This window comes from Trematomus bernacchii, unplaced genomic scaffold (assembly GCF_902827165.1).
Source record: "Trematomus bernacchii unplaced genomic scaffold, fTreBer1.1, whole genome shotgun sequence".
In the NCBI taxonomy this organism is placed as follows: Eukaryota; Metazoa; Chordata; class Actinopteri; order Perciformes; family Nototheniidae; genus Trematomus; species Trematomus bernacchii.
Window position 1 is genome coordinate 9,014,784 of NW_022987342.1, and position 25,104 is coordinate 9,039,887.

General features: G+C 40.5%; 1 protein-coding gene across 2 annotated transcripts; it reads right to left on the reverse strand.

The window, feature by feature from the left end:
• Window positions 1-2,520: 2,520 nt before the first annotated feature.
• dtd1 (D-aminoacyl-tRNA deacylase 1) lies at window positions 2,521-24,822 on the reverse strand. 2 transcript variants are annotated; one of them, XM_034131060.1, is made up of 6 exons: window positions 24,707-24,822; window positions 18,307-18,397; window positions 17,449-17,684; window positions 15,180-15,277; window positions 8,835-8,987; window positions 2,521-3,680 (listed from the first exon to the last, which is right to left on the reverse strand). In XM_034131060.1, exons 1-5 carry the CDS (start codon window positions 24,747-24,749, stop codon window positions 8,835-8,837), a joined length of 621 nt encoding a protein of 206 aa, XP_033986951.1. In that variant the 5' UTR covers window positions 24,750-24,822; the 3' UTR covers window positions 2,521-3,680. The 2 variants fall into 2 exon arrangements, with proteins under 2 accessions (XP_033986951.1, XP_033986945.1); XM_034131054.1 differs by having other exon boundaries at window positions 8,826-8,987.
• Window positions 24,823-25,104: the final 282 nt, after the last annotated feature.

Genomic DNA, 25,104 nt, shown 5'->3' on the forward strand with positions numbered 1-25,104 from the left:
CGTCCGCGCGCTGAGTGGAGAGGGAGAGGCGCGAGTAGAGAGGAAGAGAGAGTGGGCGTGGGCATGCACATTGGCCAGAGGCAGAGCCAGGTCAGAAACATTTAGATGTTCACGTAATTCAAACATAATTTAAAAATAATGTAGGTGTTCTAGTAATTTGTACCCGTGTAGAGTCCAATACTCAGTTTCTGCAATAGGAAATATTCGATATAATATTTGAACACTCATGCTGCATAAGATACAGTTGATGTTATATTGTAAAACCTTTTTTAACGTATTAGGGACATTTTATTTTCATGAAGCTTAATTTCTTATTTCAACCCATTTGTATGAAATAAAAAAGTACTAATGTATTTCTATTATTGTTATTATTAATTCGATTTCCTTTTTCGGTTTCTATATTCTGTTAACTAAACTAAAAACAATAACTTTGTATTGAATCCACAAAGTGAAGGTGTACTATCACTGAAGCTACATTATTAGATTTTCTGACATTTTATCACCTCACTCTTAACATTTAGTCAAAGGCTTCACTTTGTCTCTCTGCTGTTCTGGTTATAAGTGCAGTTTACTTGAACACATGTGAAGTTCAGACAGCAGTGATAGTCCACTAGTTAGGATAGTTAGGAATGGAGAAGGCAAAGACTTCCTATGTTATCAGGAATTCTGCAATATGATTGTTAAAGATTAAATGAAGTGTTTTTTAACTTAACTAAAAAAGAAAGTGTGTTGATGAGAACATTGGAAATAGTTTGTAGTTTTGTCAAAGGGACAACATGAGTGCCTTCCACTGCCCTCTTCTGGGAATGCCTTTCATTGATACACAGTGCAGCAGCCTGTATTTGAAAGTAATGATGTGCTGCATTGCTAAAAATAAAAATAAACACATTTGATAGGGTGTTTATGAAGCTGCATTGGCTGTCTACTAACCTCACTAGTTGATTTGGACTAATACCATTCAAACATGCACACATTCTGTGGGCAGCAGCCAAACACTGCAGTGATGTCTTCCAGGCCCGACTTCTAAAAATGAAAGCCATAATAATGTTATCATTCTGAAATATGTCCGCCAAAAAGTCAACATGAATAAACAAGCGTTTCTGTTTCTCCTCAGTCCAAAATAAGAGCTGGAGCTCTCACTGCTCACAGATTAGGTGTAGTATTTTATTTGGCTACACAACAGTAGTTAGGTCACAGATTGATTTCACTTGACATCCAGTCACTCATCTACCAGATAGAGCAAATATGTTTAGAGTGTTTACCATTTCTGATATGAGTGAAACAGAACTTTAGGATAATGGATGATACTTTATAGCGGCCAAATGGGTTTCTTGATTGCTGGGCCTGAGGTTTCATATAAATAACACTGGAAAGTTTCCAGCAAGAATGGAAAAAGTGGTCAGGGCTCTAGGCAACTGGTTTCATTGTGTTGTTTAAACCCTTAGCAGCATTGAGCTTACACTGATGAATTATGATAATAAAAAGGGTTAGAAGTCAAGAGATGTGCATATTTTAAGATAAAATAATCGAAATGTATGTGTCCAAATTGTTTCGCAAAGGGATAAACACACTAGCTATTTAAGCACCACTTATGGCAGACTCTTCTAAAAAAACCACACTTGACTGGAGATCTTAATGCTGCCATGAAACCTGGCCCTGTCTAACTAGAAAAAAGCCAGCTCGGACTGGGCATGGAGTTACCAAACAAGATGAATTCCCAACCTCTCGGAGGCACACAAAAGAAAGAATAGGAGAGAAGGAGGGAAGTGGAAGGAGGGAAGAGGAGGGGGGGCAACAAATTAAATCCAGTTAAATTGTTTTTCCATAGCCAGTGGGCTTGGCAAAGGACTCTCACACACGCACAAGATGGAAGATAAGTTGTGGAGGAGACAAACCAGAAGGAGAGTTGCTTCAGATGGAAGAAAATGCCTGGAATGTAACCCACTTTCCCCACGTCTGACCCACGCCGCGCCCACAGCCCTGCCCCGCAGCTCACGCAAACAGCCATGCTGCTTTGTGACACAGGTGATTTCAAACATGGACAACACTCCCAGTTCCCGCCCTGTTACAGCTATAATCAATTGCAGGCCTCTCAGATGTTTGGGACAGTACATCAATAATCCAAGGTCTCTACTTCCTCTGCTATTACTGTAAAGCCTGTCTGGCATTGGGACCACAATGCAGTCATTGCAGAGGAGAGCTGCAGCCCAATTTGAAGCAGCACTATGGCTGGCTAGCTAGCTAGAAGACATATTTGGGTCATGTCTTCCCTCTCTGAAAGCTCCCAAGTCCGAGCTCCTCTCCCTCTCTAGCACAATATGGAGAAACATCAGCTCAGCACCAGTGGAGGTTGGGGGAGAAAGGGGTGGGGGTTTGGTGTGGTTGGCCAGGAATAGCTTGCTGGACTAAATAAAAGTTAGGACAGTATAGACGGTCCAGGTGGTGATGCTGAAAAGAGAAATAAGGACAAGCAACACGCAAATTGAAGCGGTGGAAAAAAACAAGGATCACATAGCAGAATATCTTTTCTATTCACATCTTTATAAAAGGGAAATAAGATGTACATTCAGATCTGTCAAGTGACAGCAGGAGGACATTGTAATCGCCAAAACATGAATAAATAGTGGATGTGATCCTGGTGTTCACTGTGAAGCACAGCTGTCCCATCTCCACAGAGACAAAGTACGTGTGAAAGAGACAAACTGACTGATGGTCACTAATATGAAGCTACTCCATCCTTGACTTAAATGACTAAGGTGAAGTAAGCAGACGAACACCAAACTTCCATGACTTCTTTAGTGCACAGTCTAAGAGGATCACAAAATGAATGGACCTCATCGTTATTTGGCTAAATCTGTTTCATTGCACTTTTTTGTGTTTTGTAAAAATCTAAATGTATCCTTTTTACCAATTGTGAGCACAGGGCATTTCATTTACAAAGAAGATCTGTGCGCTGGTAATTTCAGTTGGACAATAAAACATGCAGTCCATTCATAGAGGTATAATGGTAGACTTTACACATGTGTATACATCAGGAGAGCTCCAAGGATGTTACTCATATCACTGTCCTGGTGTTCATGTACCATAAGTACTGTTAGTACCGTATTTTAAGCATCAGGAAAAGAGCTATATAAATAGCATCTATTATTATTTGTATTATTATTATTATAAGCCAAGGACTTTTAGAGGAGTAATGCTTCAGGGTCAGTGCCATGTCTCTAAGTAGAGATGAAGTGGGGACAGCAGGCTTAGAATGAGACAGGAAGGGAGAATCTGAGAAAAAGACGGGCAGAGGCATATGGAGGTAGAAACATAGAAAGATCGGCAGTAGGAAAATTATAATAAGAGATCACAGAATGCTGCTGCACCACATAGCATAGTGCTGCTGATGTCCGCTCCCTTCCTGTGCACCCTTGTTAAATCTCCCTCCATTAATCTAAGAAAAACTGGGCCGTCTTGAGGTTAGAATTTCCTTCTTTGCTTTACACCGCCAGTCATATCTGATTGTGAAGGAGAGGAGCCAAGGACACCAGCAAGGGGGACGCTGCTTTGCGACAGGCCAAGAGAGTCCTGCAGATTTCCAGAAGAAAGAGGACAGTCACCGTTAAGTTGGAAGAGTCTCTGAGGAGTCAGGCCTTCCTGAAGAAACTGGGCTCCCCTTCATGCCCACGCTTTTAAATCTGCACGAGAGGAAACAGATTAAAATCGATTTGATTTATTAGCATTTATCATAACACTGTACAGTTTGTTTAAATAAAAAAAGGGCACACAATTGTGAAAGCAAACAAATTAGTAATGGATAATAAGCAGCAAACCGGCCATGTAGCATAGGGAACCCTGACAAGGTGATCGCACCCCTGTCGGGTTCTTTTTGCTATGATGACGCTCATACATATAATCCCACTTATTACTAAATAAATCAATAATTTGATATAAACCTTTTGGTAACACTTTATATTAAGGTACACACATTCACCATCAACTAGTTGTTAATTAACATGCACATTAGCAGTATATTGGCTCTTTATTAGTCATTATAAAACACTTATTAATGCCTTATTCTACATGACCATATTCTACAAGTAATAGGCCATTAGTTAAGAGATTTTCCTATAGGCCCATATTGAGCAGCGCATATTAAGACCAAAACTCATGTACAACAACTTCCTTACTTGCAATAAATAAGAGACAGATCACGTTTTGTTTAGTCGGATAATCTCCACATGTCTACCCATCTTTTATCATTTTCTAATCATAAATCTAATCGATAGATTTATGATCGATAGATTTATGATCGATAGATTTATGATTAGAAAATTAGAAAAGACGGGTAGACATGTGGAGATTATCCGACTAAACAAAACGTGATCCGTCTCTTAAATGTGTCTCAACCACAGACCTTATTTCAAGCTATTTTCCAAAATCCTATGGAGAAATTGCATTGCATTTGTCGAAGGAACCGGAAGAAGTTTACTTCCGGGTTTTAGGACGCGTCACTGCGGTTCTCTATTGCTAGACAAAATAGTTCGTTCCACTGCGAAGCAACGGCTAGAAATGTAGCAAAGCAACGTAAACTAAAACCGACCGCAGCACTGATGGGGGTTTTCTGTAACTGTCCAGGTCTGTTCACATTTTATTTTCCATGAATCAGTCTTTAAACACTGCCAGAGCCCATACTGTGTTCCCTTTAGTGTTTACTTCCTGTCTGTCGTCTTCTGCTTACTTCTCTGACGTCCAGCCCTCTGTCTTATATCCTCTTTCCTTTTCTTGCCCTATTTTCTTGTCCTTTTTAAAATGTCTTTACTGGGGACAGCTCAGCCAACATGAATCCAAGTTTCGTGCCCTACATAAAAATAAGATTCCCAAAGTATTCCATGGTGTTTTATGATGGAGGGGAAACAGCTAATGCTAAATTGACTGGACTTCCTTTTGAGGATTGATATGAATGCTCAAGGTCCCTTGATCAGAGTGTCCTTAGTAACGGTCTGCTATCAAAAAAGAACAGACCGCTGAATGTCCAAATGGACCAATCAGAATCAATTATTCAACCAAGCCGTGTATTAAATGTTTCTTAAATGGCCGTTCTTTTTTTAATACTGTATATCTCAGATCTGTAATAGCTGATATTCAAACCATTAGACCAGAATTGTTTACTGCATCCTGTCGAGCAGCAGAAAGGTCCTTGTAAGCTGTTTATATCAACGTCAGAACATTGTAGCCATGAAGAAAGGAAGCCAGAGAAGATAATGGAAGACCATCACAAATTACTCATCGGAAAAGAGCACCCCGCTCATGTTTAAGTCATGCAAAGCAAACCTCGGGAACACCAGTTCTCTCTTTAAAATATGCAGCGCCGGAGCCAAACAAGCCCCTCATAGGACATATCTCTTACAGTCAAACGTTCCCTCTTCTTCCAACGTACCACACATTTCCAGAAATGCTGCGTGTGCTCTTCCTCGCTGAGATTTAAAAAACAAACAAATGACTCTCTCTAATATTTTTTGCTTTCTTTTTATCATTCCTCCCATCTTCCTCGATCTTGCTCTCTGTCAGACATAAATGTCTTATGTAACGAGGTGCTGAAGTTTCCATGCATTACCCAACATGCACTTTGAGATTAGAGGGTATGGGCCCCCCCTGCAGTAGAGGAGTCTGAGACGGGACGACAGAGTTGACACGGGGAGAGGAGGGGTGCAGTAGCAGCCTCAGCAGGGTCGAGGGGACACAGACGGAGCTGACTCACTGCCTCCCCGTCTCCATTCTCCAACAACTCCTCTGTTTTTTCAATAGTAAACAAATAACCCCCACCCCGCAATGTGAGCCACAGAATGAGAAACAAACAGAACAGTGGTAGGGGATGTATAGTGACGCTACCTGATTAAAAGTGTCACACTGTGAAAATACATAAATCTTACTTAATTTTGAATGTATTATCAGCAGAATGTACTTGTGCAGTCAAATCTTCCAGGTCGGTGTTTTACTTTCTATATCACGTTTTGGGATTAATATTACTACAGCAAAACATAGTGATGCAGGGATGACGTACTTTTGTAGAACGACCCAGAAGTTAACATTGCTCGATTTTTATGTTTTGTTCTACTCGATAAAATATATCAGTGAATACCCCACTGGTGAAGGTCTAAAGCGCCTGTACAGTATGTCATAAAAACGGACTAAATGAGACTACTTAAGGTCATTACGCTTAACATTAGCCACTTTTAGCTTAGCGGTGGTGCTGGGCAGCCATGCTACCACAATGTTTGTTTGTAACGTGAGCAAGAGCTTTATCGACAACAGCAGTTCGATTTTTCTATTAGTTTCAGAATATAAGACCATAAGATCTATGGCAAACACACAAATATACCACTCACACACTTTGTTAAGCCAGATAATCTCCACATATTAAACATGACTTTCATGATTTCTGAAGTTTTATTGCAGCCGCCAGAAGTAAAAAGCTAACTTTACAAGCAAACATCACCACCGCTAAGCTAAAGGTAGCTAATGTTTGGCGTAGTGATGTTTTGCAGTCTCATTTAGTCATTTGATAGCAACCGCTGTTTGTATGACTCACAGGAGGTTCGGACATTCACGATGTGGTATTTACTGATGTATTTGATGTTGTAGTACAAAACAAAAAACTCTGAGGCTTGTGTTAACCACAGACCTTTTTTCAGGCTTCTAACCAAAAACATGTTTGAAAGGGGTTGACTTTAAGACGAGGGAACCAGAAGTGGTAAAATGCTAACTCATTTCCGGTTTTAGGACTCACCTCCTGCACCACTTTTTTTGCATTTTATTGTTGTAGAGTGTTAAGGTTGTGGTAATTCCAACTCCTTTTTATACTGTTGGGTAGTTAAATGTACAGCAAAGCATAATATTCTATTATATAAGATCATCATTTGTTTTTAGCGTTGTCACTGTCCTGGGAGAACTAAGAATCTCCTAAAACTTTGAATGAGTTTCTTAGAAAGACAGTCCTGTTTTCAGCTTTGAAACCATTTTCCCTCTGATCCAAAGTCTTTTATTTGATTTGATTTAGCTTGTGAATTAGGAGAATTTTCCAAGACATAAAGGAGTACTTCATCTTTCAGTTTATCACAAACATTCAAAATCAAGACATCTGGAAATACATGACTTTCACTGGACAGGAAGGGGATTCAAACTGAGAAATAAATGGAGCCGACAGAAAAAAGTATCTCTTAGGTGCACCCGAGCAAACAGGTCTGTTTATCATGAGCGTTGCTAAGTTTCATTACAATGTCAACAAATAAAAGAGAGCGGCCGGGCACTAAAGAGGATAGAAAACAGAGATCTGGAGGTCATTGTGTTCCCCTCTCACTGCACATTAAGAACTGCCATATTGTACATGACAAGTTAAACTAATATGATCAATTGTAGTAGTGTTGCAAATGTCCGGGAATATTAAAGGTGAAAACCTTTAATGGGAATTAATAAGAAATAAAAGGATTCAAATGTCAATATATACCAAATACAGATCCCATATAATAAGCACAAATAATCCAATATCTTGTCCAAAACTAACAATGTAAAATGTCCTTCATGGTGAGTTAGCTAGCTAGCAAAATTCAAACCGATAACGGCCCAGTTTTAAATGAAAGACCAATAAAATGAATGTTTTACAACAGCAAATGAATGGAAATGGTTGAATTTAAACGTCTCAATTAGCCTCAATCAAGCAACATGCCACATGGTAACAGCTAGCAAGCAAAAACTAGCAAAAGAGTTCACTACTTACAGTGTACTTTGCAGAAGAAAACCATCTGATGGTACATTGAAATACCATTAAAACAAATAAAATATGTTCATCTCCAGTAATATACTCAATATATAATACTCTTTTCTTGAAGCATATAGTCATTTGTCTCACAGTGCAGCAGTGTGCTGCACATGTTATGGGACTACGCACTGTGCACGTAGAGGCTGGATTCCTATTTAATGTGATCCTCACAGATGATCTGCACATGTGGTTACAGTTCAATGAAATGGTTATATGGGCATACTTTGAACCAAAACACGCCACCTAGTTTAAAAGAAAATCTCCTGGAAATCTACCGGAGGTGTTCCTTCCCTTTGCAACCCTAAATGGGAGAGAACCTTTTTTTAACACTGTATTTTATAACAGTGTAAAATCTCTTGAAAACAACTTTAGAGTTCTCAATAAAGTGTATTTTGTCTTTGTCAGGGTTTTGGCAAATTTCAGTTAATTTAAGGGACTTTTATCTTTCATCTCTCTTCTGCTATTTCTTTCTTTTTATCTGAATGCACTTGTCCTCTTTGACTCTATGCACTCATGTCCCGTAAAAGCATTATCACCCAACTCTGCATCTTCAAATATTTAAGTAAGGTCTAGTTTTACAAGTGACAAATGTATTACAGATTTCTTAAAGAGAAATGCTTGTTTTTTGGTGGAATTTAACTTTTTACTAATTGAATGGTTTGTCTTAATTATTTTGACCAAACCAGAGTTGGTGATGGTTGGTGAACAATGGAAAGACTCAACCAAGCTAGTGAGTTTTGTTTTGTGTTACTGTTGAGTATGAAAAAGTGTGTTTTACGATGCTCACTGCAGCTTACCACGGGTCCGCACGGGAAGCGCCTCACACACACATGCACGCTACAGGCAACGTTTTTATATTTACCTTATATATTTACAAATGAAATAGCTTAAGACAATAAAACGCTTTCACTGCACGGTCAATTGAAATCCCCACAAGAACACAACACGATGTTCAAGGACCTGCAGACACCCTGTGTGTGTATGAGCATGTGTGACTGCATGTGTTTATGTGAGTCTTCCTCACCCTGCTGACCTAAGGCTCCCTCTCTGATGACACATCTCCGTCGGCTCCACTGCTGGCGTTGGGGTCCGGTCGGGACCGCCCCGCTCCTTTTTCCCTGCACTCTGAGGGGCCCTTGGAGCGCGTCTTCTCTTTCCGCTGCTGCTGCTTCTCCTGCTTTGAAAGCTAAGGATACAAAGGAAGGCTTGCTTCAGAAAAAAAAATGGATCTAACAGAACAATGTGGCATTAACATGTACAACCACTTCAAGGGAGATGACGACAAATATATTGGAGACATTTATATAGCATAAATGATCAATGAATGGAAATGTGTGGATTCTGCCTTGAAACCCTTTATGCTTTCTGGGTTCTTCCTTTGCTGTAGAGTGTTCTATAGGTCTTCTGTGCATGTAGATGGTCTGCAAAGGCTAACATTTAGTGTGCAATTGTTGGATTTTGTATATGGCTGAATGGTCATTTTAAATCAGTCTTGGGCTCCTGGGGGGGGTTACTGGTTGGAGGCACACACCCTGAACATGCTGCATCATGAATTGCAGATCATGACATTTGCAGCGTGTTCACTTTTCACAGAGAGGCTCCGACATGCATTTAGAAATATGAAACAAAGGAGGAGGCACACGTCAGCGCACAGACCGACACTCCACATCTGACTTCTCTTTGTTGATGAAACGCTTCTATTCTGTCCTCATTACAAGCTATTATTGGCCATCCAATGATCACTTCAATGAGTCTTTTGTTGTGACTGCCTGCGCTCAAAAATAAAGCCTTCCCAGTGCCTCTCCAGTCACTACTCGAATCAAACTTTTTTCATTGTATTCTTCACGCTCCATGAAACAGCACAACAGCGATGATGAAGTAGGTATGCTACCCGCCATCTGTAAGCACAGAGGCTGAAACTTTAATGGCTGCCCGGGAAATATTTATGAACTAAATGTCATCTTAAAATCCAAAGCATTGCGTAAGACATTACATTATTTAAAGAGGACAAAGAAAAATCTGTTCTATTCCCATTTGAACCCATTAACATGCCGACTCTGTTGATGATATAACACTGAACAAACACAAGTTCCTCGTTTTGCCATAAATCAACATTTCAACTCTAATGGAAAAGCTACAGTCAAGCAAAACTAGAATCCCGCTTTGATAAAAAAATAGCAAAACATGATTGCACATTACATCATTCCAGTGTTCGGCTTCAGCCTAGAGTCCTAAACAAAATACACAACAACCTCCATAAAGACCCTTCTGCTATTGATCCACAGAGAACATCCCAACAGGAGTATTTTCATTGCTCTGGATAACACCATTGTTTGCTGGCCGCTTGACCCTGCAGTGGACTAAATCCCTGATTCATGGAAAGAAAGGAACAGTGTCTGTTGGCCCATTGCTTCATTTCCCCCCTCGTGCCAAGCTTAGCCTATTGGCTGGTCTTTTATCCCTCATCTTTGGCCTTGGCTTTGGCTCCTCAGCCCCCACAGCAAAACATCCCAAACAGTCAAGATTACAATTCTGAGGACTGCTTAATATCCCTCCCTTTGGGCTAGAGAGCCAAGTACACCAAGGGGAGAGCAGCCAACGCCCGGCCTGTGGCCACGGTCCACGCAAGGGACAGTCTTTCAGGGGCACAGACATCAGAATTTGTTTTTATACGAGGCTGGTGTTTACAAATGGTAGCTTAAGAGATACTGTATCTAGAGGTGAAAGTAAACATTGGTGTAGATTTCATTTATTTAAGAGGACATATTTTGCTCAGTTTCAGGTTCATATCAGTATGTAGTGTCTCTATGGGACATGTCTCCATGCTTAATGTTCAAAAAGCTCTCTATTTTTCTCATACTGCCTGTGCTGCAGCACCTCTTTTCACCCTCTGTCTGAAACCAGAGTCCAGTCTGCTCTGATTGGTTAGCTGGCCGGCTCTGTTGTGATTGGTCAACTGCTTAAAGATGTGTCGAAAATGTCCTGCCCCTCAGCATATAATGTACAATGTGTACGCTAGCCAATACAGGCACGAGTGTTACGTGGTGATGTCATTATTATACGGAAATAAACAAAGGAGTCCAATGGAGGCGTTTCAGGCAGTGTGGGAGAGAAACTCCCTCTGGAGGGAACACAGGGATTTTAGTCTTTGCAGACCATTTACATGCACAAAAACCTATAGAACACACTACAGGAAAGGGAAACAACTATTTAAATAATAAACATATAACACAATTACTATAAATACCTATATAGTTATCTGCAAGAAAAACAATTGTATTAACACCATGCACAATAGAGTGTTGCGGCAATGATGTATTGGTGTAGGCATCTCTCTTGGTTCCCTTGACAAAAAAGAAGAAAATAAGATCTGTGGCAAACACGTGTTTATAATTCTTACATGATTTGCCACATACTAACACCACTTTTATGTTTTTTAAAGCTTAAATGCAATTTCCAAAAGTAAAAAGCTAACGTTGGGCTATTACCAAACTACATCAGGGCTTGCATGGCTGCACATCACCATCGCTAAGCTAAAGGTGGCTTAGGTTCGTCTAGATGACGTTTGGTAGTCTCATTTAGGCACTTGTTAACAATCGCCGTTTAGATGACACAAGCTGAGGAACTTCAAGTGATGTATCTTATGTCCTAGAATACAACTTAAATATCTATATAGTCCAGGCATCTTACCAAAAACCCATTCGAAAAATGTTGACTTCGAGACAAGGAAACCAGAAGAGGTCAAATGCTCATTTCTGGGTTTTAGGGCTGCACCACTGTATCGACAGCTGAGATTGTGTCAGAATCTGCATTTGTTATGCTAGTAGCAGCTAAAATAGCCAGGTGCATCAAGCAGAGATTGAAAATTGACTACAGAGGTAGAGTAGGGATGGGAACGATTAATATTCGAAATTATTCAGGTATTCGAATATGAGTTATGAATATTTTTATTGTAATTATTTTTTTTTTGGGAGGGGTGCCTAAGTTGATTACATATTATCAAATGGAATAATTCAATGTATACGACAGTGCCATAGCTAAGTGTGTTAGGTCTAAAGGTGTGTTTTGCTCCGCTCACCGGTCCCTCACAGCGGGCAGAGCTGCAGGTGCTGATCTCTCTCTCGCGTCCGGTTATACTTCACTCGCGTTTATGTCCAAATCCATCAGATCTAGTTCTAGCTAACGATATGGCTGCTGCCCCTCCCTACACGCAGATCACGCAGACTCAAACCTCATCTTATGCCCAAATTCCAGCTGAGAGGGTCTTCTCTACAGCTGGCCTGATTGTGAATCGTCTCCGCACCCGCCTCTCCCCTGAGTAGACATGCTCATATTCTTAAAGAAGAATGAGTATTGAATAGCTGCATTCTGTGCATAGGCCCTGTTACAGGTTGTTGATCTCTGTTGTGATAGAGTTACGTTACCCTAACCCGTTATGTTCTTCGTGTATGATCCCTCTTTCATTTAAAAACCAAGTTATGTTTTAAGCATGAAAGCTGTAGGCCTATAGCTGTCAACTGTTCAAACTGTGATCACCAGTTCAATACATTTGACAAATTCGACTTGGTTTCTATACTTATTTGAACATGTATTTATTTATTTTTCAAAATTAATTAATTATTTATTTTTTTGTAAAAGAAATTCCCACATTCTTTTTTTTTTTTTTATAGGATATGTACATTTCGGTTAATCGGTTAACCGTTTTTTTGGGGGTCGAATATTCGAATATACATTTGCTTTCAAATTCCCATCCCTAGTACAGAGCCAACTCATTTCCGGCTTTTGGGGCTCATTCCTGCACCAATATATTGGAGTGAATCTCCAGTTTAATTAATCCTTTTAACATTTAAATTTGACTTGGCACTCAATTTCTGTTACAAAGAGGTCGTATATGTTATTAGTTCTAACTCAAAGTGAAAATGTCTTCTGTGATAAAGATCTATTACTCTGCTTGACTTGAATAATAAAGAGGGCTCTGATGCCAGGACATATTTGAAGATTCAGCTTAGCATCATTTATTCAGAGAGCAAAATGACAAGTAGAGTTTGACAGTGGAGGAACATTCAAATATGAAGACGTGTATATCCACCCTGGGGCTCACTGTCAGTGTGTCTGTTGAGTTTAAAAGCTCTGGGAGTTTGGGCCAAAATGTTGTGGAAGATTCTGCTATTTTTATTTAGAATGTTGATTGTATTCCTCCTTGCTGTCTTGTTATTCTGTTCATTTATCTTGTTGTATAACTAGTGTTTATTACAGGACCATCATGTCAAAATCCCTAAGGGCTTTATTGTGTTTTGTATCCTTTATGATTTTAAAGGGGACCTATCATGCAAAATGCACTTTTGTACGTCTTTTATACATGAATATGTGTCCCCGGTGTTCCAGGGAACTCACCAAGTGTCAGAAAACACAACCCTCTCTATTTTCCTCCATACCCAAATCTCTAAAAAAGGGGCTGCAACGGATCTGATAAAAACTGATCCAGATTTGAACACTGTCCTGACGTCAGGACGGTGGCGCTACGGCTATTGGGCCAACTCTCCACCTATCAGGGGAATGTGGAGCACTGTAATTCTCTCCGGTTAGTCCACCAGCAGATGACAAACACCCACCTCTCCGCCTCTTCCAAGGAACGAGGGGACCGTGCGGCAGAGTTTCAGTTTCAGTTTCTTTCGCCGGTCAAGATGTCCGTTAAAGTTTAAATCTTCCGGACAAAATGAGAAAAGTGCCGGTCAAAGGTCTTCTTTGTTATTTATTGAGCTTTAAAACAAATGAATAACGACTCTATATAATAAAACACGGAGGACGGAGATCTCTTTTTCTCCCCCTCTTCTGACAGCCCAGCAGCTGATCAGAGCACGTCTCCCCTCTCCTGCAGGGGGGCGTGGTCAGCAGAATCAGACCCGTAGACAGCAAACAGCACATAGAGCGAAATGAGGCATGGCTAAAATGCATGATCTGTTTGGTATTTTGAAAACAGAAACGTATAAATATACCTTATATAGGTATGGCCCTACAATATATCATTTAAATATAGCATGATAGGTTTCCTTTAGGATAAGTAATAGCAGAAGAGTGGTATATGTACCTTTTTAATAATCAAATAACTTTGCATACATGTCTTTTCTTGTTTATATTAAAAAACGTTCACTGTCTTGGTATTTCCCCTTTTAAAAACCATACCATGATATTCAAAATGTGTATATTACCTGTATAAATATATTTTAAGTATTTAAAAAAAAAAAAGTCTGTTGTGGTGGACAATGAAACAGAATTTCACAACCAAACATCTTTGCAGGTTCAATATTTCATATCCAAATCATTAATATCAGAGAGGCGAAGTCCCGCCCATCTACTTCCGCCCCATGGGACCTTATTTCGGAAAAATGATGTATTGAAGTCAATGGGGAGAGAAAACGTATCTTTCGATCCCGTTTGAATTGTGCCATGAATTACACATATGATGTTTGTCAATCTTAAATAATAATTTCCATGTCAAAAAAGTCACAGTTTGTCGTAAAACTGTTGAAATATAAGACTATGAAAAATATGCAACTAGAAAGACTACAAATCCCAGAATCCCGGTCCCGCATGCTGGCTCTTACGGAACCGACTAACTCCCCTTGTGTGTATGCACAGCTCTCAACATGCCCAGACTTGTAGTGATTTTCACCTCTTTTAATACTTTCCGCCTCATTCTGAAAGAAAGAGGTGAAATGTGCCAACGTGACGGCCGTCTTGGTGTGTGGTGCGAGACGGGAGATGTAGGTCATTGAGCGGTTTCACACAAAAAAATGTGTTACTTCACAGTTTTACGACACATTTTTTTTTTGACTTGCAAAATTATCTTTTAAATTGACAAATATCATATGTGTAATTCGTGGCACAATTCAAACGGGATCGAAAGATAATCTTTCTCTCTCCATTGACTTCAATACATACTTTTTCCGAAATAAGGTCCCATGGAGGTCCACCGGAAAGGGAGGGACTTCGCCTCTCAATTACAAAAAACTGCTCCAAGTGTAACATGAGAAGCAAGCAGTACTGCACACAAAGCAAATATCGCCACCTAGTGGTAAAATATGAGTACTGAAAAGTGGATTGACAGGAGATTTGAGCAACCCACATACTCAGCTCTACTGCTCCTCCCACAAATGCATGTTCGTCACAAATGAGGCACCATTTGAAAGGTATGAAAACAGGCTTTCCAACAGAATAAGATGTATTGCCAAGAAGCATTGTTACAATAAAGAAATCATCTACCAAACACACATTTCCTAACTTTTTGTGTTAAGTTTATAACGTTGCAAAATCAATGAACATGTTGCTGAAAATAAAAACTTGCTCTTATCAATCTACTTCATGCTCACTAAGTTACCTGTTTGAGGTCCGATGGGCCAGTGGGGGACCTCAGCTCTATGGTAACAGGTCCGTCGTTTTGAATGTGGACCTGCATGTAGCCCCCAAACGTCCCATCTGGAAACACAGAAAGAATCACAGAGACATTTCACAAGCCTGAAAGAAGGAGACTTATTTGTGCGGAGGAAGAGTCAAATGATGCAACAAGAGCAACGCACTCTTTTATGGGAGCCTGAGAACAACAGCCTGGCTAAACAAAGACATTTCATTCCCAACGTTATGGTAACTGTTATCTCTGAATAGCGTTTCAGATTATGTTGATAAAGCAAATAAACCCTGGCTCTGGGGATCTTGCATTGTAGTATACTCCTCTTGCAATTAAAAGTCAAACCATAAGATCCACTCAAGTTTCACTGATTAGCATCAGTGCCACAGTCAGCTTATTAAAGAGGCCCTATCATGCTTTTTGGGGTTCCCAAAGTTCCCCCCAGCCTGAAACGCCTCCATTGGACCTCTTTGTTTACATCCGTGACATAGCGCTTCTGTTGGCTAGCCCTCCAACACATTGTATGTGATAGGCCAAGGAGCAGGACACTTCAGGCACATCTCTAAGCAGTTGGCCAATCACAACAGAGCCGGCCAGCTAACCAATCAGAGCAGACTGGGCTCTGGTTTCAGACAGAGGTTGAAAAGAGGTGCTGCAGCACAGGCAGTATGAGAAAAATAAAGAGCTTTTTTAATATTAAAGTATGGAGACATGTCCCAGTAGAGACACTAAATACAAATATGAACCTGAAGAGGAGCCTAATATGTCCTCAAAACATCCCAAATGACACCACATGCTAATATTTAAAGGTAGAAGCGGAGTTTGTTTTGCGTTGGCAGTAAATGTTCCATAAGGATGTAGGATAACGTAGAGCCTTGAGACGATGGGGACAAAAGCGGCTGTAGGAGGACAGGAAGTTGAACCTCTCTGTTCCACTGAGTCCGTGAGATTAATGACACCCTCTGCACCACAAAGCCGTGGGCCAAAAAGTGCCGCATCATCATATTTCCTCTCTGGAGGGGGGGACTAATTAGGAAGCCTTATGCCTCCCTTGCTAGGACGAGGTGTTCTCCGCACCTGCTCCCCGGTGGGCTGACCCAGTTCACCGCCACCGTCACAAGAGAGGCGTCACAGCACTGATAATCCACAGAAAAAAAGGGGGGAATAAAGGCAATTAAAAATGAGGGGGACAGGGCACGGACCCAAACGTGTAAGTGAGTGGGGATAAGGTTGACCCTCAACACTTTTGTTTTTAATAAGCTCAAAACAAGCAGCTGGAAAGAAACTGAGTTTTTCTTTAGCCAGTTTGTCCTCCAACCTCCTGAAAATCGTCCTCTCGTTCTGAACCCCCACACTTTTCACAGCAACCGTAACAATTCTTACTTTTTCAACTCTGCTGACACATAATACATTGTAATGTCAATAAACAATGGCTACAAGAAACTCAATATCTGACATTAGTTTATAAAAAAAACTGCAACAATAGGTTAATTATTTAACTTATTTTTGGTAGCCCAGTGTTTCCCATACATTGATTTATTTGTGGCGGGCCGCCACAAATAAATATCGTCCGCCACAAATGGATCTCATAAAAAATAAATCAATAAAAAAATTGTATTTAAATTTAAATGTTGGTGGTCTCATGGATAGTGAGGTGGGCTGATGATCGGAAGGTTGCGAGTTCAAATCCCGCCTGTAACACCACTACTAATGTGCCCTTGAGTAAGGCACTCAGCCCTCAGTTACTCCAGGGAGAATGTCCCTGTAATTGGTCATTGTAAGTCGCTTTGGAATAAGGCGTCTCCTAAATGCCTAAATTGTAAATTATATATTTTTGAGAGAATAAACCCCACAGATCCTCAACTCCGGTGTGTCTCACTCATTAACAACGCAACACAGAGCAACAAGAACGTTGTCTACAGTAGCCATGAACTCGCATCTATTTTCTTATTTGAGGGGGGGTCACCCGAATAGGTTAACAAAGCTATCTTTTTCAATTAATAAAAACAATTATAAAATAAAAATAGGTTGACTATTGGGCTATACTATACTTAATCCCTCATAATGTCATGAAATAAACAATGGCTATCAACTACTCAATATCTGACAAAGGGCTAACATTAAATGTTAGGAAAAACTGCGACAATGGGGACTGGGGAAATTATTTAACTGATTCCAAAAAATCTTTAGAAGAAAAAAAAAAACATAAGAGTATAAATGGCTGAGTCATCACTTCACCCACCCTTAATGAGCTCGGGCTTGTAGCTGCTCCTCATGTTCTCCAGGATGCTGTTGTAGAAGGGCTGGGCCAGCTCTGCAGGCATGGCTGCGTGGAAGTCTGGCTTGTTGCCCTTCAGGACACACTGCAGTGTGAACTGGCTCACACACAGCACCTCAAAGTCCCGGTCCATGACGCTTTTGCTCCACGCTCGCCCGTTCTCGTCTTCAAACAGCCGCAGGTTCAGGATCTTGCGTACTCTGAAAACACACAAGAAAATAAGCGAGAAACCAACCTGTGTGTAATACTCAACATCCCTCTGGTCAACCTGAGAACTTATAAGCTTTATTTTGAAGGGGTCACACTAGACATTTGCATGTTTTATCCTATTAATGCTGAATATGTTTCAAAGTTTTTGCGCAAGTTTGTGACTTTAGAATGACTAAAGGCCGGCTTTGGCTGCTTTACATGCCAACACATGAAATCAACTAGGAATTTGACTTAGATGTTAACTATCTGAAAGAATCATTTTTAAAACGTTGCTTGTGTTTTTATGTTTTAGTTCCTTAAAGAGGACACATATTTTGTGCTTCTGTTGTGTCATGTCTCCATGCTTTAATGTTCTCATACTGCCTGTGCTGCAGCACCTCCTTTCACCCTCTGTCTGAAACCAGAGCCCAGTCTGCTCTGATTGGTTAGCTAGACGACTCTGTCTGTGATTGGTCAACTAAAAGATGTTTATGTTGATATACCACTTATCTGTTTATAATTCCAAACTTATCAGTGCAACCACTATTGTTCTGGTGAAAGTCTCTAAAAAGTTATTTCAAATCCAGTCCAGAGTTCTGTTTGTGGTGTAAGCCCCCCCAAAAAAACACTCACAAGTAGTCAGCATCCTTTTGGGTGTCCTCCACTGAGATCCCCAGCAGCACACACAGTCCTCGGCCTATTGAACTGACCTCCTCGTCCCCCACTGTAGGAACACAAAGGTTAATGACAGAGAGATGATGCTGTGGTCATTCAGTGACATGCTATGCAGACAATTTTGTTAACGTTATTTATAACCAAAAGGTTTTACAACAATTGCCCTGCAAAAACAATATAACAGAATCATGGTACAAGCCAGGGAGTCTCAAATGAATTCAACAAAATAAGTGATTTGACTAAATGGTAAAGGTACCATAGCTATGCAGACGACACACAGATTTACATAACCATTTCACCAGGAGACTATGATCCAATTCAAACACTGAGTAAAGGCATTGAACACATCAATGACTGGATGTGTCAGAACTTTCTTAAATTAAACAAAGATGGTCATAAACGAGGAACGAATACAAGTCAGCGTTGAGCTTCAGTCGGCAATGTTCAAAACAACAGAAAAAGCCAGAAATCATGAGTTTCAACAGTCACATTAAAACAGTTACTAAGTCAGCCTACTATCACCTAAAGAACATATCTAGGATTAAAAGACTAATGTCACAGCAGGATTTGGAAAAACTTGTCCATGCTTTTATCTTTAGTAGACTGGACTACTGTAATGGTGTCTTTACAGGTCTCACTAAAACATCTATTAGAAAGCTGCAGCTAATTCAGAACGCTGCTGCTCGAGTCCTCACCAACACTAAGAAAGTGGATCACATCACTCCTGTTCTGAAGTCTTTACACTGGTTCCTCACTGACACTAAGAAAGTGGATCACATCACTCCTGTTCTGAAGTCTTTACACTGGTTCCTCACCAACACTAAGAAAGTGGATCACATCACTCCAGTTCTGAAGTCTTTACACTGGTTCCTCACCAACACTAAGAAAGTGGATCACATCACTCCTGTTCTGAAGTCTTTACACTGGTTCCTCACCAACACTAAGAAAGTGGATCACATCTCTCCTGTTCTGAAGTCTTTACACTGGTTCCTCACTGACACTAAGAAAGTGGATCACATCTCTCCTGTTCTGAAGTCTTTACACTGGTTCCTCACCAACACTAAGAAAGTGGATCACATCTCTCCTGTTCTGAAGTCTTTACACTGGTTCCTCACTAACACTAAGAAAGTGGATCACATCTCTCCTGTTCTGAAGTCTTTACACTGGTTCCTCACTGACACTAAGAAAGTGGATCACATCACTCCAGTTCTGAAGTCTTTACACTGGTTCCTCACTGACACTAAGAAAGTGGATCACATCACTCCAGTTCTGAAGTCTTTACACTGGTTCCTCACTAACACTAAGAAAGTGGATCACATCTCTCCTGTTCTGAAGTCTTTACACTGGTTCCTCACTGACACTAAGAAAGTGGATCACATCTCTCCTGTTCTGAAGTCTTTACACTGGTTCCTCACCAACACTAAGAAAGTGGATCACATCTCTCCTGTTCTGAAGTCTTTACACTGGTTCCTCACTAACACTAAGAAAGTGGATCACATCTCTCCTGTTCTGAAGTCTTTACACTGGTTCCTCACTGACACTAAGAAAGTGGATCACATCACTCCAGTTCTGAAGTCTTTACACTGGTTCCTCACTGACACTAAGAAAGTGGATCACATCTCTCCTGTTCTGAAGTCTTTACACTGGTTCCTCACTAACACTAAGAAAGTGGATCACATCACTCCTGTTCTGAAGTCTTTACACTGGTTCCTCACTGACACTAAGAAAGTGGATCACATCACTCCAGTTCTGAAGTCTTTACACTGGTTCCTCACTAACACTAAGAAAGTGGATCACATCTCTCCTGTTCTGAAGTCTTTACACTGGTTCCTCACCAACACTAAGAAAGTGGATCACATCACTCCAGTTCTGAAGTCTTTACACTGGTTCCTCACTGACACTAAGAAAGTGGATCACATCTCTCCTGTTCTGAAGTCTTTACACTGGTTCCTCACCAACACTAAGAAAGTGGATCACATCACTCCAGTTCTGAAGTCTTTACACTGGTTCCTCACTGACACTAAGAAAGTGGATCACATCACTCCTGTTCTGAAGTCTTCACACTGGTTCCTCACTGACACTAAGAAAGTGGATCACATCACTCCAGTTCTGAAGTCTTTACACTGGTTCCTCATCAACACTAAGAAAGTGGATCACATCACACCTGTTCTGAAGTCTTCACACTGGTTCCTCACTGACACTAAGAAAGTGGATCACATCTCTCCAGTTCTGAAGTCTTTACACTGGTTCCTCACTGACACTAAGAAAGTGGATCACATCTCTCCAGTTCTGAAGTCTTTACACTGGTTCCTCACCAACACTAAGAAAGTGGATCACATCACACCTGTTCTGAAGTCTTCACACTGGTTCCTCACTGACACTAAGAAAGTGGATCACATCTCTCCAGTTCTGAAGTCTTTACACTGGTTCCTCACTGACACTAAGAAAGTGGATCACATCACTCCTGTTCTGAAGTCTTTACACTGGTTCCTCACCAACACTAAGAAAGTGGATCACATCTCTCCAGTTCTGAAGTCTTTACACTGGTTCCTCACCAACACTAAGAAAGTGGATCACATCTCTCCAGTTCTGAAGTCTTTACACTGGTTCCTCACCAACACTAAGAAAGTGGATCACATCTCTCCAGTTCTGAAGTCTTTACACTGGTTCCTCACTGACACTAAGAAAGTGGATCACATCTCTCCAGTTCTGAAGTCTTTACACTGGTTCCTCACTGACACTAAGAAAGTGGATCACATCACTCCTGTTCTGAAGTCTTTACACTGGTTCCTCACTGACACTAAGAAAGTGTATCACATCTCTCCAGTTCTGAAGTCTTTACACTGGTTCCTCACTGACACTAAGAAAGTGGATCACATCACTCCTGTTCTGAAGTCTTTACACTGGTTCCTCACTGACACTAAGAAAGTGGATCATATCTCTCCAGTTCTGAAGTCTTTACACTGGTTCCTCACTAACACTAAGAAAGTGGATCACATCTCTCCAGTTCTGAAGTCTTTACACTGGTTCCTCACCAACACTAAGAAAGTGGATCACATCACTCCTGTTCTGAAGTCTTTACACTGGTTCCTCACTGACACTAAGAAAGTGGATCACATCACTCCTGTTCTGAAGTCTTTACACTGGTTCCTCACCAACACTAAGAAAGTGGATCACATCACTCCTGTTCTGAAGTCTTTACACTGGTTCCTCACTGACACTAAGAAAGTGGATCACATCTCTCCAGTTCTGAAGTCTTTACACTGGTTCCTCACTAACACTAAGAAAGTGGATCACATCTCTCCAGTTCTGAAGTCTTTACACTGGTTCCTCACCAACACTAAGAAAGTGGATCACATCACTCCTGTTCTGAAGTCTTTACACTGGTTCCTCACTGACACTAAGAAAGTGGATCACATCACTCCTGTTCTGAAGTCTTTACACTGGTTCCTCACCAACACTAAGAAAGTGGATCACATCACTCCTGTTCTGAAGTCTTTACACTGGTTCCTCACTGACACTAAGAAAGTGGATCACATCTCTCCAGTTCTGAAGTCTTTACACTGGTTCCTCACTAACACTAAGAAAGTGGATCACATCTCTCCAGTTCTGAAGTCTTTACACTGGTTCCTCACCAACACTAAGAAAGTGGATCACATCACTCCTGTTCTGAAGTCTTTACACTGGTTCCTCACTGACACTAAGAAAGTGGATCACATCACTCCTGTTCTGAAGTCTTTACACTGGTTCCTCACCAACACTAAGAAAGTGGATCACATCACTCCAGTTCTGAAGTCTTTACACTGGTTCCTCACTGACACTAAGAAAGTGGATCACATCACTCCTGTTCTGAAGTCTTTACACTGGTTCCTCACCAACACTAAGAAAGTGGATCACATCACTCCTGTTCTGAAGTCTTTACACTGGTTCCTCACCAACACTAAGAAAGTGGATCACATCACTCCAGTTCTGAAGTCTTTACACTGGTTCCTCACCAACACTAAGAAAGTGGATCACATCTCTCCAGTTCTGAAGTCTTTACACTGGTTCCTCACTGACACTAAGAAAGTGGATCACATCACTCCTGTTCTGAAGTCTTTACACTGGTTCCTCACTGACACTAAGAAAGTGGATCACATCACTCCTGTTCTGAAGTCTTTACACTGGTTCCTCACTGACACTAAGAAAGTGGATCACATCACTCCTGTTCTGAAGTCTTTACACTGGTTCCTCACTAACACTAAGAAAGTGGATCACATCACTCCTGTTCTGAAGTCTTTACACTGGTTCCTCACCAACACTAAGAAAGTGGATCACATCACTCCAGTTCTGAAGTCTTTACACTGGTTCCTCACTGACACTAAGAAAGTGGATCACATCACTCCAGTTCTGAAGTCTTTACACTGGTTCCTCACTGACACTAAGAAAGTGGATCACATCACTCCTGTTCTGAAGTCTTTACACTGGTTCCTCACCAACACTAAGAAAGTGGATCACATCACTCCTGTTCTGAAGTCTTTACACTGGTTCCTCACTAACACTAAGAAAGTGGATCACATCACTCCAGTTCTGAAGTCTTTACACTGGTTCCTCACCAACACTAAGAAAGTGGATCACATCACTCCTGTTCTGAAGTCTTTACACTGGTTCCTCACTAACACTAAGAAAGTGGATCACATCACTCCAGTTCTGAAGTCTTTACACTGGCTTCCTGTGTGTCAAAGAATAGATTTCAAAATACTGCTGCTGGTTTATAAAGCTTTGAATGGTTTAGGCCCAAAATACATTTCTGACCTCCTGCTAAATTATGAACCATCCAGAACTCTCAGGTCTTCAGGGACTGGTCAGCTTTCTGTCCCCAGAGTCAGAACTAAACATGGAGAAGTTCAGTTATTATGCTCCAAATATCTGGAACAAACTCCCAGAAACCTGAAGGTCCGCTGCAACTCTGACTACTTTTAAATCCAGGCTGAAGACTTTTCTTTTTGCTGCTGCTTTTAATTGAACTATTCATATCTTAAACTGCACTGTAACTTTTATTCATGTATTTTTACCTGTGTTATTCATGTTTATTCTCTTTGCTTTTTAATGTCTGTTTTCAAATTCCATTTTTCTTAATGCTCTTAATGTTTTTCTTGTTTTGAAGGGTGCTATTTAAATAAAACTTGCCTTGCCTCATGTCCTTTCAGTGTATCAATAAAATGTCTATCTTTTAAAAATATTAAATGTTTTTTTTATATCTTTAAAGATTTAAATATCTTGAGTGATACTTTTGAGATGTGGTTTATTATAAAATGGTATTGTTTCCTTGTTTAATGTTATGCTTTCTATGCAGATGTGTTTAAATCCATTGGGGGCAGTTTTCGGTCAAATGTAATGACATTTTTTGTTGACAAATTCTCAATAAAGCTGGCTGACTTCCATAGGCAAGCTCTTTAAGATTGTGCATTAGTATTTAATATACTTCATCTGAAATAATAAGGATATGTTATACAAATAAAAGTCCCTGATTTGTAGCTTATGGTTTGACAATGGAATCTTGCTAGCCGTTAAAGCGATTAACTAAAATGTATTTTTACTGTCATATTCTGAATTTTACATCCAATGAATATGCTATTGTTTTTATGCAGTTCCCATTTGCCACAAATGTATTTTGTTGTGCTATAATAGAAGATTTAGGGTTGAAACAAATACTGTATTAATAATCAAGTGAAATAGATGTCCTTTAAGATTTAACATGGAATTGACCCTACTAAAGAAGCATTGGAAGAGTTAAAGCTAAATATAGATTATACATTTAGTCATTTAGATAGACAAACAATATTGCAGCTGTTCTTTCAATGTTAACATTGAAATTTATTTTGGACAGATATGCAAAACTTTGTGAATAGTAAATTGTGCATTAATGTATAGATTGATGTGATTGACGTGACAAGCAGCCATGACTGACGGGTGACAGACTGTGTGTGGAGCAGATAGGGCTGTCATTCAGCTGTCAGTCAGTCATTCAGGGTGAAATAACATTCCCTGGTTCATGTATGCATGCATGTATGCATGTATGCATGTATGTATGCATGTATGCATGTATGCATGTATGTATATATATACACAGTCAATGGTTTCTTTCTAGCTTGAACCCCCAGACAGCAATTCTCTGTTTGGGTTCCGTTCAGAGACACGCCTGGCTGGCCCTGGAGCCTCCTTCATTTTAGCTGGAGGTGCTAATGCTATCCTAGCTAGGTTAGCTAACATGCATGAACACCGACGATAACACATGAAAGCTAACAGGCTCGGTTTAGAGGTATTATAAAAGGCGTCAAAACATGCCACCTTCACTCATTTTAAAACGGAAGCTCACCTGTCACGCTGGCCTTGGTGACCCTCTGAATGATAGCCTTCATTGTTGTGGTTGTTGGTGGGGCGACTCTTCTTACTTCCCAAGCCCTACTGCGTGGCCCGGATGTTGTCGCCCTCCAGCGGCAGAGACACAGAACACCTGCTCGCGCTCTGCCGGAGGTCTGCTCGGCCAAACCATGGATGTATAATGGCCAAACATGATCATCTCAGTGTTAGTTGGAGGTAACAATTCTGATGTACTTCGACCTTATTTGGGTAACTTAATTGTATGCTTTCTTATACTCAGTGGTGGCTTCAGGGTGTGGCTGGGGTAGGCTACAGCCATACCAAGAAATGGCTTAGCTCCACCTTAGCCCCACCATGAAAAATGATGTCAAAGTAAGCAAAAGAAAGTCCGCC